The 20,297-nt window shown below is 45.0% G+C and overlaps 1 protein-coding gene across 1 annotated transcript in view; it reads right to left on the bottom strand.

Annotated features, from left to right (window-relative positions):
* LOC137432919 (BMP/retinoic acid-inducible neural-specific protein 3) overlaps positions 1–20,297 on the bottom strand; it is a 381,034-nt gene that overhangs the window by 321,149 nt on the left and 39,588 nt on the right. Inside the window, exon 2 of the mRNA XM_068125237.2 lies at positions 1,615–1,929. Coding sequence (XP_067981338.2) covers positions 1,615–1,838 — 224 coding nt within the window. The 5' untranslated portion in view covers positions 1,839–1,929. The remainder of the gene's footprint in view (positions 1–1,614; positions 1,930–20,297) is intronic.

Genomic DNA, 20,297 nt, shown 5'->3' with positions numbered 1-20,297 from the left:
ACTAAAAATCAATGTTTACATTTGGAGAGATACCTGTATGGCGGCCATTTTGGATTTTCAAAATGGCCACTGTAAAATACATATTTTGTTCTATTTCTACCTCTAATTACCCTAAAAACTTTTAAAAATATACTAAACCTATATTTTCAGGGACAAGGAATCCAATGAAAGTATCAAATTAGTGCTATGGGGAATGGTAAGACACGAATCAAAGGTTTTGAATTGCAAAATACTGTCTTTATATTCGCGATAAGTTGCATAATCAAATACATGTTATCATTTTGTACAGGCAGTTAATAACATCAAAATGTGTCACAATAATTCATATCACCAAACATACACAGGCAGTCAGCAAAATCATATATACACATGCAGTCAGTATAACTTCACATCTACACAGGCAGTCAATGACAAAATATACACAGGCAGTCAATGGCATCAAACATACACGATTACAGAATATGCCATTTAGAGTTCGTCATCACTGTCCTGTGTGTCGTATCCGACAATATAGTCCGCATCGTTTTCACAGTCCGTTCCACACAAGCAAAGGTCGGTCAAATTGATTGGCAAATCGAATTGGTCGAATGGTCGATCGAATCGAATTCGACGAATCGAATCGAATCGAATCGATCGAATTGGTCGAATGGTCGAATGGTCGATCGAAGCGATTGGTCGAATGGTCGAATGGTCGAATTGGTCGAATGGAATTGGTCGATTGGTCGAATTGGTCGAATCGAATTGGTCGATTGGTCGAATTGGTCGAATCGAATTGGTCGGAATTGGCAAATGTAAACATTGATTTTCAGATTTTCCATGTAATAACGTTTCCAAAAATGTATAGGTTTGCTAATCTACCATGATTTTGAACGAAAAAACATAGTGAACATGACTACATCCTTTGCAAATTAAGATGATTGGATCCCAAAAAAAAATCGGTTTGTTTCTCAAGAAGGTTTTTTTTTTTTCATTTAGTCTTAAGACCCTCGGGGGTTAAAAACAGTGCAATGGCCTCTGCTTTCACACGGTAATCCACAAGCCTTTGAGAAACAAAGACAAATTCCAGAGCGGTAATGCATCGTTTTGCAACCTCGTGCAGTTCACCAAAATGGAACGTCATCCTGTTGTTCGGCAACACATCAGGGTGATTGAACGGAAATCCACAGAGATCCCCTGCCGCAGCTATCTTGGTGAGCAATTTGCTTCCGGACTCTTCTTATTGGGAAAGTTTCCTCCTTTTTGTAGTGAGTTTTCCTATTTTTTCAAGTAAATCTGATGTCTGCTTGAATTACCCTATTCCTTTCTTATTCCTGCATTTTTCTTTGTCATTCTATCCTTGCCTCCTGGGGACATACACAGAGCTGCAACAGACCAATTTACCAAACCGGTGGCTGTTTTATCACCCACCACTGGGAGTCTGGGACCAGAATCTCCTTCCGATTGGGTCCAGTGGTAAATGGGCAACAGCTGCACCCTCTCCGATCTGTCCATGTAGCAAAATTACTCCCTTTGTTAATAAAGCTCAAAAAATTATCATAACTGCAGGATGCTGCACTGTGATGCCTTTTGTATTTATGAAAAAAAGAACACGCCACTGTCATGGTGCCAACTTACCTGTAAATCTTGTAGCGGACATTATAACCCTGCCGGTAGCGTTCAAAGAACTGCGAGTGTTCGCGTGACAGGTGAAACGGTCCGCGATCCAGAAACAGCCAGTCGAGAGTTTTGCTCCTGAGTCCCTTTCCCGTATCGTCTCCCGGAATGCTTTGAGCTCCAATTTTTGTTTGCTTTGCTATGTCCGCGAAGAAGAACACTGCGAGGAAGCCCAGCCAGTGCATCTCTCCCACCGTCTCGGTGTCGCTCAAGCCTCATTCTCGTTCCATGGCTCCGTGGTGCAGTGTGGCCCATTCATGTCCACTGGCACGCCGTCTGTAAAGCGGATACATTTGGTAAAATGAATTGCACAGGCAACATACACTAGACTTGATATGTCTGCATATAGGCCCAGAACGCAGATCAATTTTACCGCAAGGTTACATTTTCATCACAATTCATATGCAAACTATGTATGTCCTCTTCCTTTCTGGTGTTCCTTTATCATAACAAAGATTGATGTTTTACTGATGACAAAACTAACTAAAAAACAGTTGCTTATCTTCCAAGTAATTTGTAAATAAATCAGGTCAGATCCAGTTTGGTGTTCCCATCTGAGGACTTAGCTCATGGTGCAAGAATCCCACATATTATGCTTATATGTCAATTGTCAACTCACGCCCATATATTACTTCTAAAAGTACACTTACCCTATAATATTCATGCCTCACGTGTGATGTATGTACAACCTTTTCCATGAGCAATAGCGCAGTGTTAAAGAAAAGATGGATTGATCTCCGAATGTGCACTTTCATAGGATGAAACTTTAACAAACCTCGAATCAAACGCTTACATCTGGCTCTGCAGGTGTCATGGAAACAGCAACGTTATGTTGTTGCTATGGTAGTTTGCACCGCTTCCATGCCCACATAATCCCATTGGGCTTCATCACCTCTGTCACGACTGATGGAGCAGCCGCCAGCACAAGTCAATTACCTGCCAACTGACAGGACCAGGAATGGCCAGGACAGGCCACGTCTTCCTTAATTTCAGTTTTTAGAGCACTTCGTCATTTTTTTACTTTTTATTCCTCAAATTTGTATATGCTTTCTGTCTGCCACCGAGTCGTCTACACCCTATGGACAGACTCCCAATGGAGTTAGATAGAACTGTAACCTACTGTTCCGGAGACATGCGACTGAAAGAGTGTACCTCAAAAAGGAGGCAGTCGTCCTCGGGACATCTAGTTAAAAATGACTTGCACTTTCTTGTTTATAAAGATTCCATGACATCTCTTATTCAAAGGACTATTCTCATGGAAACTATCATGGGATCTTCCTGCCTAGGTAAGCGTTGATAAGACAGCTTTACGAATCTGCTCCACAATGCCGCATGCGCTTCCAGAGCCGCGTCAGATTGCCAGTATTTATAGTTCGATTCATCTCTTTGCGAGATTAAACCCAGGAACAGACAGTTCAAAAGCATGAATCCTTTTGGAGTCCGGTTACATTTTCATTTTCGAGTTCACATTCCATTGTTGAGCACGGCTTGTGCTGAAAGAGGGCCAACTCAAAAGCTATCTGTTTTGCAGGAAGTGCAAGGTTATATATTTCAAGATGCAAGTCAATAGGTCATTCCCGCAAAACTCGAGAAAACACAAGATGCTTTTTGCAAGTCGTACACCGAGAATTTGCTTTCTCGAGATAGTTTCAATCAATTGCAACCTCTTCATACTCGATTGTTCCGGGACATTCTGAATTAACTCGATGGCTTCCTTATTCATTTGGAGTTCCGGTGTTATTCACCTTGCCTCGCGAGCCCTAAATTGCTTGACGGAGTAGCCGGTCAGGAACAGACAATAAACGTACAACAAGTGGAGAATATTTCCATTACTGTGAGACAACTCTGGAAAGGGTGCCACTCCTGCAGGGTTTGCAGGTTAGGCCAGGAATTGATCGTTCGGTTAGCGTATCAGGGCACAATGTCCAACTCTGATGAAACATCATGGGGATCTTTAATGTCCATCACAAATTGTTAGCCTGGTGTTGGCTTAGCGGTTAGGGTGCCGGCTTGGGATCCGAGGATCCTGAGTTTGAATCCCGGTCGATCGCTGAATTAACACCAGCCTGTCATCCTTCCGAGGTCGGCAAATTGAGTACCAGCTTGCTGGGATGAATGATCGCCGTGTGTACCCCAATTTAGAATAGGTACACCGTATCCCTGCTTTGATCTCTCTTGCTTTGATCTCTCCACGGCATCAAAGTTTGAGTGTTTTCCCATTCGTTTCTTTGTCAAATTTCCGCTGCGTATTTTGTTGTGTATGTGTTATTGTGTGTTTCTATTTGGTTTTGTAGTTGTTGCAAATTTGTGTGTAATTAGTCGTTTCTTTGTCCGCGCCTCGTGCGGCCTGGTGTCTCGTGCGGCCTCCTCGTCTCGACTTGTGCCTCGCCCCCTATATTCTCGTTTGTTCTTTCACCTCTGCTCCTGCTTTCTCAAATCCACGTTCTCACTTAGAGACTTTTCCCAGATTGTTTTCATGGTTTTGTTGAAATATTTCTTTAAATATGTTTAAACCGCAGCAGTGATCACCCCCCCCCCCCCCCCCAGGATTTCCATGTTTTAAACGTTTCCCAGTGTGTACCCTGGATAAGAATAGGTACGCCGTATCCCTGCGTGCCGTAGGAGGCGACTAAGTGGGTTGGCGTCAGGAAGGGCATCCGGCCATAAAAAAAAAACATTGCCTCAAAAAGAGAACCATGACAATTACAACTACATGTGGGCAGGGTACAGCCCGAAGTGGAGATCGGTTTCTGAGGTTTGGGACATGGAATGTAGGGACAATGACAGGGAGATCAGGAGAAGTGGTGGAAGTATTGGTCAGAAGAAGAGTGGACATATGTTGTGTGCAAGAGACGAGATGGAAGGGAAGTGGTGTGAGAATGGTGAAGGGTAGGCAGGGACAGAAATACAAGTTTGTGTGGCAAGGGTGCCTGGAGGGCGTGAATGGTGTTGGTGTCCTGTTTTCTGAGGAGTTTGTAGACAGTGTGGTGAGTGTGACTAGAGTGAGTGATAGGTTGATGATGGTGAAAATGATGATTGGAAAGCTCTTGGTGAACGTCATCTCGGGATATGCTCCGCAGGTTGGTCGGAGCGATGAAGAGAAGGACAAGTTCTGGTGTGCGATAGAGAAGGTGATGGAAAACGTGAAAGATGAGGAAGTTGTTGTGGTAGGAGGAGACCTAAATGGACATGTGGGAAGGAGTATGGATGGTTTTGAAGGAGTTCATGGGGGTTATGGATATGGTGTGAGAAATGGAGAAGGTGAAAGGATTTTGGAGTTTGCTGATGGAGCTGATTTGTTGATTTGTAATACTCAGTTCCAGAAAGAGGATAATAAGCTTGTTACATACACGTCAGGTGGGTCGACGACAACCGTTGACTACCTGATGGTGCGTAGGCGAGATAGGGGGCACCTCCGAGACACAAAGGTGATCCCGGGGGAGGCGGCTGTTTCACAGCACCACTTGGTTGTCTGCGACGTCAGGGTGACAGGTGCGAGGAGAGCTCGGCGGGTGAAGTACCAACCGAGAATGAAGGTGTGGAGGTTGAAAGAGGTGACAGTAAGGGAGGCATTAAAAGAGAGGCTGAGTAGGGTCGAGGATGATGTGGTTGAGCTTGAAAGTGGTTGGATGTCAATGAAAGCTAGTCTGTTGGGAGCCGTTGGTGAGGTATGTGGATGGACAAAAGGACCACCAAGGCACTCGGAAACATGGTGGTGGGATGATGAAGTTGGAAAGACAATTGACGAGAAGAGGAAGAAGTTCAAGGAGTGGCAGAAGGCGAAGGGTATGGGAGCAGAAACAGCAGAGCATGAAAGTTATAAGGCAGCCAGGAAGGCTGCAAAGAAAGAGGTAGCAAAGGCGCAGGAGGCATGTAGGAAAATGTTCGGAGAACGCTTGGATTTGGAAGAGGGTCAGAGAGCGGTATTCAGGATTTGCAAAGCAGATAGTGAAAGAGAGGTGTGATGTGATGGGGGTGAGCTGCTTGAAGGATGAAGTGGGACAAATCGTTGTCGACCCAGATGGAATTAAAGGAAGATGGAAAAGATATATGGAAATGCTGTTGAATACAGAGAATGAATGGGATGGCAACATAGAGAGTAACCCAGTTTTAGGACCGGCAGAGAAGATAACTGAGAAGGAAGTTGAGGAAGCGATAAAAGCAATGAAGGGTAGAAAAGCGGGAGGGCCGACGGGAGTTGTGGGAGATATGTTGAAGGCAGCAGGAAGTTGGGGTGTGAAGAGAATGACAGAGATCTGTAATCTGGTGGTGAAAGAAGGCCGCATTCCAGTGGGTTGGGAACTGAGTACCCTCGTCCCTCTATACAAGGGGAAAGGTGACCCTCTGGAGTGTGGCTCGTACCGAGCGATAAAGTTATTGGAGCATGGAATGAAGGTATTAGAAAGGGTGTTGGAGAGGAGGATAAGGAAGAAAGTGAAGATCGACGAAATGCAGTTTGGATTTATGCCAGGAAGAGGAACGACAGACGCGCTTTTCATTGTGAGGCAGTTGCAGGAGAAGTACATGGAGAAGAGGAAGAAGTTGTTTCTTGGGTTTGTTGATCTGGAGAAAGCATTCGATCGGGTTCCACGCAAAGTATTGACATGGGCATTGAGGAAGTTAGGAGTGGAGGAATGGTTGATCAGCGTAGTGATGGCAATGTACAAAAGAGCACGCACAGCTGTAAGGACGAAGGACGGGAACAGTGGTGAGTTTGAGGTGAAGGTGGGAGTGCATCAGGGGTCGGTACTAAGTCCACTACTATTTGTAGCTGTGATGGAGGTGCTGGCTCAGAACGTAAAGGAGGGTTTACCGTGGGAGTTGTTGTATGCAGATGATCTGGTGTTGATTGCGGAAAGTATGGATGGACTGAAGGAAAAGATGAACACGTGGAAGGAATGTATGGAGACAAAAGGTCTGAAGGTGAATATCGGAAAGACGAAGGTGATGGCAAGTGGTAAAGCATGTGGTGAGGTGGAAAGAACTGGGAAGTGGCCCTGTGCTGTGTGTAGGAAGGGTGTCGGAGTGAACTCCATTCAGTGTACAATGTGCGCTGAGTGGGTTCATCAAAAATGTAGTGGTCTGAGAGGGTCATTAACCAGTGTGGCAGCTACATTCAAATGTAAGGTGTGCACAGAGGGAGCTGCAGATGGAGGAAATGTTGAGTTGGATCTTGGAGATGGCGTGAAGCTGGAAGGTGTGAAAACATTTTGCTACCTCGGAGACATGCTGAATGGAGAAGGTGGATCAGACTCGGCAACGGTTGCTCGAGTGAGATGTGCATGGAAGAAGTTTCGGGAATTGAGTGGCGTGCTGATGATGAGGGGAGTGTCGTTGAAGCTGAAGGGAAAGGTGTATGCTGCATGTGTGAGAAGTGTTATGATTTATGGGAGCGAGACATGGGTAATGAACGTAGAGCAGCAACGAAGGTTGGAAAGGGTGGAAATGCGAATGGTTCGACGGATGTGCGGAGTATTGTTGAGAGAGAGGAAGACAAATGATAAATTGCGAAAGATGATGGGAATAGAGCCTGTGATTGATGCTGTGAAGAGGAACAGGTTGAGATGGTTTGGTCATGTGTTGAGGAAGGATGAAAGTGACTGGTTGAGAAGAGTGATTGAAATGAATGTAGAAGGAAGTAGAAGACGGGGAAGACCGAGAAAGACTTGGCTAAAGATGGTGGAAGAAGAAATGCGGGCAAGGGGGTTAACAAGGAGAGATGCAGAAAATAGGGCAAAATGGAGAAGATTGTCATGGGGACCGCAAGGCTAACCCCCGCTCTAGTAGGGAAAATGGCCTTTAAAATGCATGTTGTTGTTGTTGTTGTTGTTGTATCCCTGCGCATCGAAGAGGCGACTAAGGGTTGGCGTCAGGAAGGGCATCCGTCCATAAAAACATTGCCTCAAACAGGGAACCATGATTGTCATGGGGCCCGCAAGGCTATCCCCTACTCTGACGAGGAAAAATGGCCTTAAAAACGATCATTCATTTCATTCACAGAATAATAACAAATAGGACACTCCGTTGAAACAGACCCAAAGGTGAGTCTGCTACCTCTAATATATGTGCGACCTCAAAGGCGAGTATCCAGTGAGCCATTCTGCGGTATTAACTTGAATATCTGTGGTACGACAGCTAATTGTCAAAGTGCTTGTGGTAAAACAACAACCATGGTTATATATTTGTGGATCTCCGCTCTTTTGAATGATATCACATCTTCACAAAATTGAATGCATAATGTCCCCAATATTGTCTTTTATCTTTAATACAAACAATATGTCGATATTGAGCCAAAGATAAGGGAGAAGCAATTATTCCCAAGCTACATGACGATCAATCAGGTAGCAATTTGTGCAAGTTTATGCAAGGTTCAGGTATCAAATATTGTATTTGTCTTTGAATCCGATCTCTCAATTCCATTTCATAACGTGGCGAATAACCTTGAAATTAATAGAAAATAAGAGATGATTTTGCAATAGACCTCATATCTCGAAAAAACATGAGAAAATTGGGGTTGATGGGGTGTGCACCTCAGGCCTGCGGTGATAGAGTTGCTTGAACAAAAATCATTCTGGGTTTTGTGTCACAGGCAAAGTAAACCAGATTACCTTTTTCCAGAGTCAGACTTTAGTTTTCGCCTCATGATTTATAGTACTGTACTCACATTGCCTTTGCCACTGGTTTACTGTACATTTGTTCTTAAGAGCATTGCTCATGAACGTTGTAATTTTGAAGCAAAAATAAAGTACTACTTGTTGCTATTGAGCCTTTATTGTGCAATTTTGTTGCCAAGATCCTGTTGTCTGTGATTAACATGCAAATGTGTGCTTTAAAATGTTTTCACCTTGAAAAACAAATCACTGCCTGGCTTGAACAACAAAAACGGTTTCAAGGGATGTGTAATTTCTTGGGGAAGTACTTATTTAATAATAATCAACATCATTTGGTCACCTGGAAATATTTTTAAATAACTTGGTTTCTGCTTTTACGTCATGTGAGCATACTGGTGAACATAAGGAGGCTGCTGTACCAAATTGCCTCCATGCATTGGAAAATCCAACGAGACCACTCTCCCGTCATAATTGCATCGTCCCTAGCAACGGATCAGTGATGCTTCAGTGTTAATCCCAGATTGCTTTGTGTCTTAATGTAGTGGAAATAATTTCTGTACTTTTATGAATTCATATGTACAGTACATATAAAAATCCCTTTAAGTTTTGATGAATAAAGAACGCTAATTGAAGATTCTAAGAAAAAAGAATCTTCAGTAATGCTTCAGCAATAATCTTCAGTAAAAAAAAATGTTGCGAAGAAAAAATAATCTTCAGTAATGACAACGGGAATATATATATATATATATATATATATATATATATATATATATATATATATATATATATATATATATATGTATGTATGTATATATATATATATATATATATATTTATATATATATATATATATATATATATATACAGTGCATTCAGAAAGTATTCAGACCCCTTCACTTTTTGCACACCGCTCCTTTCCTATGCCATCTCCAGGCATTGCAAAACGTCATTGCCGGGCACCGAAGGGGGCTCGGCAATGACGCACGCTGAAAGGGAGTATTCAGTTTTCACTCTGGTTGTTTGTTTGTTTGTTTGTTTTCTTGGTTGTTTGTTTGTTGTACACCGCACATTTCCGATGCCAACTCAAGGCATTGCAAAACGTCATTGCCGGGCACCGAAGGGGGCTCGGCAGTGACGCACGCTGAAAGGGAGTACTCAGTTTTCACTCTGGTTGTTTTCTTGCTTTCTTGTTTTCTTGTTTGTTTGTTTGTTTGGCCGGGCGATATCTCAGCCATCCTTTGAGCTGTGAAGCTGAAATTTCGGCACAATAGTGAGCAAGTCCTTTGTCAAAAACAGTATTTTTTTGTTTTTTGATTAATCAAATAATTGTGGAGTTATTTAATTATTAGCGATTAATTAAGTACTTATTTAATTAATCAAATTTCCTTTCTCTTCTGACCATTAACTCAGGCACCTTTTGAGTTAGGAAGCTGATATTTGGACATGCCAATGACCAGGTGATTTGGCTGCAAAGACTATTTTTGATTTATTAATTAATCAATTAATCAATTAATCGATTAATTATTTAATTATTCGATTAATGACTAAATTTTTTTTTTTTTTAAGTTACAGATTCTGATGAAATGGTGGTGGTTTATGTGTTCTCTGACCGAATTGATTAATAATTTAATTTTTTTATGATTATTATTTATTTATTTTCATTATTAATAATTTATTTATTTTCTTTCTCATTTGGCCAATATCTCAGGCACCTTTTGAGCTCGGAAGCTAATATTTGGACATGAGTGACCAAGTGATGTGGCTATCAAGGATATTTTTGATTTATTGATTAATCAATTAATCAATTAATCGATTAATTATTTAATTATTCGATCAATTACTAAAAAAAAAAAAATTTTTTCAGTTACAGATTCTGATGAAATGGTGGTGGTTTATGTGTTCTGTGACCGAATTGATTAATAATTTAATTTTTTAATGATTATTATTTATTTATTTTCATTATTAATCATTTATTTATTTTCTTTCTCATTTGGCCAATATCTCAGGCACCTTTTGAGCTGGGAAGCTAATATTTGGACATGAGTGACGAAGTGATGTGGCTATCAAGGATATTTTTGATTTATTGATTAATCATTTAATCGATTATTTATTTATTGATTAACCAATTAATTATTTAATTTTTTATTAATGACTTATTTAATTAAATTTCTAAAAGATACATCTTCGAAAGAAGCACGAGTGGTTTAGTTATGCTATTAGCCAATTGATTCAGAAAATATTTTGTGATAATCTTTTATCGATTTTAATTATACAATTAATCAATCAATTTGTGCACACCTCTCCCTCCCAATGCAGCCTCTATGAGCTGCACTGCGGTATTGCCAGGCGCCAGAGGTGCCCCGGCAATGCCGCGCTGTAGGATATTTAATTATTTGGCATGGGGGCGGTGTACTTTGAATGTATCTGTACTTGTTTCACATTTTGTTATGTTACAGCCTTATGCTGAAATAGATTAAATTCATTTTTTCCCTCATCAATCTGCACTCAATACCCCATAATGACAAAGGGGAAAACAGGATTTTAGAAAGTTTTGCAAATTTATTAAAAAGAAAAAAATGAAATATCACATTGACATAAGTATTCATACCCTTTGCTGTGACACTTGAAATTTAGCTCAGGTGCCTCCCATTTCTCTTGATCATCTTTGAGATGTTTCTGCACCTTGATTGGAGTCCACCTGTGGTAAATTCAATTGATTGGACAGACTTGGAAAGGCACACACATGTCTATATAAGGTCTCACAGCTGACAATGCATGTCAGAGCAAAAACCAAGCCATGAGGTCGAAGAAACTTCCTGCTAGAAAAGTGGCCAGACGGAAGCCTCTCCTCAGTGAAAGACACATGAAAGCCCGTTTGGAGTTTGAAAAAAAGCACCTAAAGGACTCAGACTGTGAGAAACAAGATTCTGTGGTCTGATGAAACCAAGATTGAACTGTTTGGTTTCCGGACGGCCACTCTGCCATAAAGCCCAGAGCGGTGGACTGTTGCAGTGATGGTTGTCCTTCTGGAAGTTTCTCCCATCTCCACACAGGATATCTGCAGCTCAGCCAGAGTGACCATCGGGTTCTTGGTCACTTCTCTTACCAAGGCCCTTCTCCCCCGATTGCCCAGTTTGGCTGAGCGGCTAGCTCTCGGAAGAGTCCTGGTTGTTCCAAACTTCTTCCATTTAAGAATTATGGAGGCCACTGTGCTCTTGGGAACCTTCAATACAGCAGAATTTTTTTGTCGGCTTCCCCAGATCTGTGCCACGACACAATCCTGTCTGAGCTCTGCAGGCATTTCCTTCGACCACATGGCTTGGTTTTTGCTCTGATATGCATTGTCAGCTGTGAGACCATATATAGACAGGTGTTTGCCTTTCCAAATCATGTCCAAACAATTGAATTTACCACAGGTGGACTCCAATCAAGGTGTAGAAACATCTCAAAGATGATCATCTTCTACCGACTCCTCTCTGGCCTTGCCCCCCCAGCTCTCTCTGGACCTGTCCTGCAAATATTCCTACAAATCGCACAAGATCTGCCTGCAACCCTCTTATGGTTAAACTGCCAAAATCAAGACTCTCTGCTCACCTTCACTCCTTCATTCCTCTTTTCTCCCGCCTCTGGAACAAACTCCCTCACTCTCTTCAATCCCACTCCACCCTCCAGGTCTTTAAAACGGCTGTTCACCACCATCTCTTATCTTCCCCCATCCAAAACCTTGATCTTTTCTACCCCGCTAATTTCACCCCAATTCCACTTTTTTGAAATACCAACTTCTGTCCTGGAAGTCCTTGGTGTCCTTGTGTTTTATACTTCTCCCCCCCCCCCCCCCCCTTCCCACGCCTCCTCCCCCCAAGTCCTCTCCCTTCCACACATCTCCCTGCTCTCAAATGTTGTGTTTGTGTGCTTCCCCTTCTCTCCCCATCTTGTCTTCCGCTCCCTCTTTTTATATATTTTGTTTGTCTGGTTGATTTGTTTGTGAAGTAAATGTTAGCTCTTTCACGAGCCTCGATTCAGTATACAAAAAAAAAAGAAAAAAAAAAGAGAAATGGGAGGCACCTGAGCTAAATTTCAAGTGTCATAGCAAAGGGTCTGAATACTTATGTCAATGTGATATTTCATTTTTTTCTTTTTCACGAATTTGCAAAACTTTCTAAAATCCTGTTTTCTCTTTGTCATAATGGGGTATTTAGTGTAGATTTATGAGGGAAAAAATGAATTTAAACGATTTCAGCATAAGGCTGCAACATGACAAAATGTGAAAAAAGTGAAGGGGTCTGAATACTTTCTGAATGCACGGTATATATACATACATACGTATATACATATATATATATATTATATATATATATATATATATATATATATATATATATATATATATATAACTGTAAGAAATAGTAGAAACTCCACAGTACGAGCAGGGCGTCTCACTTGCATTGAATAAATAATCGTTAGATTAAATAAGACGCGGACGTAGCTTCAGGACGTCGATCTTTAATTGTCGACAAGCTTTCGACCAACAAAAGTAAGTCTGTATATATATATATATATATATATATATATATATATATATATATATATATATATATATATATATATATATATATATATATATATATATATATATATATTGTTACTAAGTAAAGTAACAATATATATATATATATATATATATATATATATATATATATTCCTGATTCTATATATATATATATATATATATATATATATATATATATATATATATATATATATATATATATTCCTGATTCTATATATATATATATATATATATATATATTGTTGCGAATATGGAATTTGGCCTCCATATCCGCTTGTAAATATTCCCCTATTTCCCCAATACTCCCCAACTATCCCCAATCCCCCATTCCCTAGTCCCATTGTCTGTAAACAACAATCAGTAGAGCCGACCTTCCCCCTTATTCCCCCATTAAATGTCGTGCCCAGGTCCACCGCACCACACGTAGACAACTTTCGGACATCTTGCTAGTTATTCTTAGTCTATGTCAGTTAAGGCCTCGTTTCCATTAATTATGACTCTTCGTTGCACCAGAATGTGATTATATGGCACCAGTAGTGAGTTTAGGACCTTTCCCATACCTCCTCCCATCTTCTTCCCCGTCTACAACAACAGAGGGGCACGGCGCTGCGCGGGGGGGAGTGTGCGTCCTCCCACCGGCTCGGTTAGCCGCCATCGACAATGCGCTCCAGACAACGCGCTCCAGACCATGCGCTCCACGGGGTTACCACAAAGGGGCTCCTTGTCAGCTCCTCGTCAAGGGCGGAGCCGGTAACCCCCCCGCACGCACCCAATGAGAAGCAACGTGCCGATTCCACGAGGCGGAGCTAACGAGCCGAGGGCGTGTCACTCCCCGCCGGATATACGCGGCCCCGCGCCGGATGTGACGTGAGATGCGCCCCCAGCTTGAGACGAAAAGACGCCACCTCGAGCGCTGTGCAACCTTCCGCATCTCTGGACCGGACCGGGTCGATCCTGCCCTGAGCCCAGGTGCACCTGGAGCCATCGACAACCGCTTTCCTGCCATCAACCCCTGTGTGAGTCAGCCTTGTCCCGTTTACCTGTCGTCTGTTGGGGTTAATATAAGGTTGTGTTTAAGTGCCTATCTTCCTTTGCTGTCCCTCTCGTCCCTGTAATCTGACCTTCCGTAACGAATATAATCTCCTCCGGAGGTCTTGAGTACCGTATCCCTGGTGTCGTCATTTTAATCCCAGCCGTGTGTCTGTTCCTTCATTGACCTAGCATCGCGCGACTAGTCAACGTTCGGGTATAATATCGAGTATAATCTTGTGCAGACGTGGTCATCCCAAAACCGCTCGGTGAATAACATCCAAGCCACGTCTGTAACAATTGGTGTCGAGGAGTGGAATTCGAACCCGGGACTAAATTTATTAGGCCCAAATTTGTAACAAGTAGAATCGATTCGGAGCGCGTTTCCCGCGCGTTATTAGGCCCAAATTTGTAACAAGTAGAATCGATTCGGAGCGCGTTTCCCGCGCGAAATTATAACGGCGAAATTTGAATTTGTTTTACGAAAATAAAAAAAAAACCGAATTTTGAAAGTCGCGCTATGGCGGATCAAGACAGCTGGGGTCCGGTAAAGGAGAGTGAGGTAGGGTCGATCCAGGACCAAATTGAGGGACAAGAGGAGAGCGAAGCAGTGAGGGCGGCAGGTTCGCAAAATAGCGCCGTCACGCACGAAGTAGCGGGCGCGCAAAATGGCGCCTCGCAAGAGCGCGTGGTAGCCGAGGCCGCTGTATCAACGGGCTTTAACATGCAGCCGATTGACATGCAGGCCCTCATTGCGCAGTTACAGGCAGCTGTACAGATGAGTATGGAGAGCCAAATTGAGCGATTTAGTGAGCGGATGGGGAACCGGATGGATGCTCAGGGTGAGCGATTGGAGGACCAAATGGGGGTAATGGGGAACCGGATGGATGCTCAGGGTGAGCGATTGGAGGACCAAATGGGGGTAATGGGGAACCGGATGGATGCTCAGGGTGAGCGATTGGAGGGCAAAATAGGGGTAATGAGGGACGAAGCGAGGGGTACCAGTGAGGGATTAGACAATAATTTTAAGGGATTAGACAATAATTTTAAGGGATTAGACAATAATTTTAAGGGATTAGACAATAATTTTAAGGGATTAGACATGAAATTTGGGAAATTAGACGATAGATTAGGGGAAATACAGGAGGGGTTAACGGGGGTAGAAAACAGAATGGCCGCTCAAGAGAATCAAATGGAAGGGATGCAAAAAGGGTTAGAGCGGTTAGAAAACACCATGGAAGGCAAATTGAGGGACATGAGGGACCAAGCGGAAAGGGAAGTTAAACAAATGGAGCAGCAGATAGAGGGGGTCAGAATGGGGGTAGAAACCAAACTGGATGCTCACAGGGAGGAAATGGAGCAGATGAGGGGTGGCATCTGGGCAGGAGATGCAAGTGATGGGAGAAGAGATCAGAAGAGGTGTGAGTGAGGAGGTCGGAGGAGTGCGCGAGGAGGTGAGGCACTGTAAGGAGCACATGGAGAAGGAGGTGAGAAAGGGGACTGTAAAATTGCAAGGGGGCATAGAGGACCTGACGCAGGAGGTGGAGCAGCTGACGGTGGGACAAACGGAGTTAGTGGAGCAGGTTCAAAGGAACACTGCGGTATTAGGAGGTTTAAAAGCGACACAAAACGACATAAAAAACGACTTGATAGCGACAAAGAGGGAATGTCAGATGGTACGTGAGGGACTGACAACGAGGTTGGACGAGGTGATAGAGGTAATGGAGACGAAGGACCGGCAGGTGAGGACGCACCTGGAAACGGTCAAGGTAGCCTTAGAGGATGAGCTTGAGGAGACGTACCGGGGAATAAAAGAGGTGAAGCACAAATTAGAAGAAGTGGAAGAAGGGATGAGCGAAATTAAGAAGCGACGGAGAGGGGATAAGAAAGAGATAAAAGAGGAGATAAAAGAATTGGTCCAAAGTCTGTGTTTGGATCGTGATGATGTGCTCATTAACCGGATGAGGGATTCGCAGGTGATGGAGGAGAAGCGAAGAGGAAGAGGACCCGGTGTAAGTGGTGACCAATATGGTCGTGCGTATGATGCGCCAGGGGATTTAAGAAGCTTGGGGGTCGAGATAGACCCGGGTGTTCGTGAGAGGCCGTTGGTGAAGTGTGCGACAGGTCTGGTGTGCGAAAGAGGAGGTGTGCGAGAAAGTCCGACTCTGGGGTGTGTGAGGAAAAAGTGCGTGCCAAGGAGTGAGGGTGCTGGCGAGAGTGAGTCGGTCGTAGCGCGTGTGCGAGGGGGCACATGGAAGCGTGGTGTGGTGAGTGTTACAGAGGGTGTGACGGGAGAGTGTGCGCAGGAGTGTGCGCGAGAAAGGTGTGTGACAGACAGGTGCATGAGGAAAGAGTGCGCTGTCAGAAGTAAGGAAGAGTGTCCACCTGTGGTGAGTGTTACAGAGGGTGTGACGCAAGAGTGTGCGCGAGAAAGGTGTGTGACGGACAGGTGCCTGAGGAAAGAGTGCGCTGTCAAAGGCAAGGAAGAATGCACACCTGTGGGGAGTGTTACAGAGGGTGTCACGCAAGAGTGTGCGCGAGAAAGGTGTGTGACGGACAGGTGCATGAGGAAAGAGTGCGCTGTCAAGAGTAAGGGTGAGTGCGCTGTCAGGAATGGAGGTGAAAGTAGTGAGAGTGACATGGAGCGTGAGTTAGTTGTGACAGGTGAGCGAGGATGTACACCTGGGATGGAAGGATGCACACCTGGAATGGTAGAGCGTGAGTGGGAATGCACGCTGGAGTTGGTGGTGAGGCACGTGGTTGGGTGTGCGAATGAGGGCACACCTGTGATTGTCACAGAGGAGGTGACCGAGGAGGGGGGCGAAGCGGTGTATTGGTGAGGTGTGCGAGCGACGAATGTGTGCCAAAGTGTTCGGTGGTCAGGTGTGTGACCAAGGCTGTGAGTGGAATGAGGGTACCTGGGTGTGTAAGGAAAGGTACGAGGAGCATGGGCACGGCTGGATGTGTGAGCAAGGAACGGGCTGCGGGGTGTAAGAATCCAGGTGAAGCATCGACGTTAGACGGGTTAGAGGTTAGAGCGACTTTTCGCCGAAGCGGGCCCTCGGTGCGTGCTGGGCCTCGCTTTGAACGGCCGCGTCCGTGCTCCACTAGGCGGAGCTGGCAGCCCGATAGAAAGGGTCGTCATGGCGACCACTTTTTGGTGAGACGTGCCGGCAGGTCGAGAGCGGGACATTGGATGGCTCCGTGCCGAGATGGTGCGTGGGATCTCGGCCCGGGTAAGCCCCCGTCCCTGCACCGAGTGCCGGACGCATCCAGCCGCTGGCACAAAACAACCAGCATCCATTGCTTGGCTTTACGAAGCCGGGCTTTGGACAGGGATTGGCGCACCGAGAGGTATTAGTGAGTCGACTGGGTGATGAGGTTAGTGTTTTGGACCCAAAATTAGAGAAAAGCAAAATTTGATGATTGGCAAAGGATTGGCAGAGTGATGATTGGTAATGGTACAGTGATGGGCAGTGATTGGCAAATTTTTGATTTGTGGAAATTTGATGTGCAAAATTGGTAGTGAGCGATGGGCCCGGTGGGTAAGGGTGGCATCCCTGCCACCCTTCCCATATGTGGGGCAAAGGAGCAATAGCTTATGGGGTGTATGGCAGTGAAAACTAGCCCGGGAGGGTTAGGATATAACGGTAGGGATCTAGAGAAGATGACCTTAGGTAACGTTAAGTTTAGTTAGTGACTGATACCTGTAGTGGGGACGCAGGTAGATTAGTGTGGATGATAATGACGAGGGAGCGCAATAGTTTAAAGGGACGACTGGGAAGCGCAAGTTTCAGAGGGGAGTAGTTAGCTGAGATGATGCCGTGTGTGTGAGAATTGAACAGGTGTGATTGCACAGGTGTGCAACTGGACAGGTGTGTGGAGCAGTGTGTGAGTAGTGAGTGTTGTGGATCAGCGCGAATGCGCTTGGGGAGAGAAGGGTGCAGGTGGCACCAGGTGTGAGAGCACAGGTGTGCAAGTACAGGTGTGTGGAGAGAGTTGGAGTAAGTGGTACGGAGTGGTGTGCATGGTGCGAAGGTGTGGATGGGGGAAGAGTGGACCCCTTTCACGAGTACCCGGGGCGGGTAGTGTAAGTGTTAGGTAGAGGGTATAGGTAAATTGTGGTTGGATATTGGCATTTGTGGTGCGGTTGCAGAATGGTATTGTGGATGGGTGCATTAGTGTCGTGGAAATGGCTGGGCGTGTAGCCTGTTAGTGTGTGTAGTTGGTTGGGCACTCCACCACTGGGAGGATGTCGGCCAGGTGAGGCCGCAGGTGGGCTCTGGGAGCCGGTAGTTGTGAGTGGGTGCCTGAGGATCCCGGGTGTGGATCGGGCAGCCCAGTGCCAGAGCGGGCACCGAGTGGGGAGAGCGCCAGAGGGCCTGCCCCAGTTAGTTAGGTTAGGGTAAGGAGCAGGTAAGCTCGGAGGCAACTGCAGTGGTGGGGGTGTGCAGGTGGGTAGACCCGCTGGGAGAGGTACACGCCACAGCCCAGAAATTGTGCGAGGGCACCGGGAGATGAATCGGGGGAGTGAGACCCCAAATTGAAAAGCACCACAGTTTGGCCAATGGGAATTGGTTTTTAGAACCCATAGTGTAAGAGGGCCAATGGTTTGGCCGGAGAAAGACCCCGGGTAGTGTAAAGTTGTTAAAGTCATTTAGGAAATAGTTAGGATTGATGAACCTGTCGCACCATACGCAGCCACTCACCTATGGTGATGATGATAACTCCACACCTGTGTTTTCTTTGTTCTGTGTGCAGGAAGCAAGGACTGCTGTTGGATTTGTGAGACGCATCACGACGTGGATGAGACATTGGGGTGATTCCATCTCTCCCTCCCTAGGAGGGACTGATGATGAATTGGAGATGGCAAATTTTGATGAGAGTTGAAAATGGCAAATTTGATTGGTTAGGAGGGAGAGAAGACAAATTTGGTTTATGGGAGGAACGGGGAAGACAGTAGGGATGTTTGTGGATTTGTAAAATAGATGTTTATGGGTAGTGTTGTGTTTTGTGGATACAGTAAGGGGTAAGGGAGGGGCCATGTAGGTTACCTGGTGGGGGGGGGGGGCGTACGGTAGGAACGTACCTGTCTCACCTGGTTCCCATGTGCCCCCAGTGTGCATCATCTTGTATTGCGTGCACTTTTGCGCCCTTACCACCTTACTCACTTGTCTGCTTCTTTTGTCTCCCACCTCCGAGGATCTGGCTTTGGGGTAGAGAGAGAGGAGAGAGAGGTGCTGGCTTCGCAGTTGTGGGCCTGCACTTTCGCTGCTTGCTGCTTGGATCGATACACCATATGGACCGCAATGTTTGTGGCCACCCACCATGGACCGCAGCTCTTTTGCGGCCAAGCACCACCCGTGGATGGACCTATGGGTCAACGTGGCACCTATGCCATGCAGGTGAACCACTTTTAGTTGACACCACTGAAGGCCACGACACAGAAATGGACGCGGTTGGCGCCTTTCTTGATTTTTTAAAGAAGTAAGAAGGCCAAGTTGCACCACACGAAGGCAAGACCAGCAGCAGCCACACAATGATTCATAGACACTTTATTGGTGCACCGGATGGTGCTCACTGTGTGATGGGGTGGTGCTTGATGCTTGGAAGGGGTGCTCTGCACATTATTAAAGGCCGTAGGCCACAGAGCACTCGTGGGTTGGTGTATCGATGCTAGCATGCGTGCTCTCTCTATGCATAACATCTGCATGTGTTCCTCCAAAAACAGGTCCTGGATCGTAGTGTAAATATCAGCGTAGTCTTGTGTAAATAATGCTCCCTACCGGCTGTATGTTTAGTTTGAGGATTCTTTCCGGATTCGGTTATCCTGTGGGTGTGTTTCTGTGAGGAGAAGGGTGCAACGTCGCAGGGGGACATATTTACTCATTTGTGAATATCTGTAAAACTGTCGCACTCAGGGTAGAGTTAATAGTAGAGGGAACTACATTGCGTGCCACACTAAAGTAGGTAAAAATTTATCGGGTCGGGACGCCCCGAGGGTAGAGAAGGGTGCAATGTTGCGAATATGGAATTTGGCCTCCATATCCGCTTGTAAATATTCCCCTATTTCCCCAATACTCCCCAACTATCCCCAATCCCCCATTCCCTAGTCCCATTGTCTGTAAACAACAATCAGTAGAGCCGACCTTCCCCTTATTCCCCCATTAAATGTCGTGCCCAGGTCCACCGCACCACACGTAGACAACTTTCGGACATCTTGCTAGTTATTCTTAGTCTATGTCAGTTAAGGCCTCGTTTCCATTAATTATGACTCTTCGTTGCACCAGAATGTGATTATATGGCACCAGTAGTGAGTTTAGGACCTTTCCCATACCTCCTCCCATCTTCTTCCCCGTCTACAACAACAGAGGGGCACGGCGCTGCGCGGGGGGGAGTGTGCGTCCTCCCACCGGCTCGGTTAGCCGCCATCG

Source organism: Myxine glutinosa, chromosome 8, assembly GCF_964187855.1.
Source record: "Myxine glutinosa chromosome 8, kmMyxGlut1.1, whole genome shotgun sequence".
NCBI classification, from domain to species: Eukaryota; Metazoa; Chordata; class Myxini; order Myxiniformes; family Myxinidae; genus Myxine; species Myxine glutinosa.
This window is presented reverse-complemented; position numbering and strand designations above follow the sequence as displayed.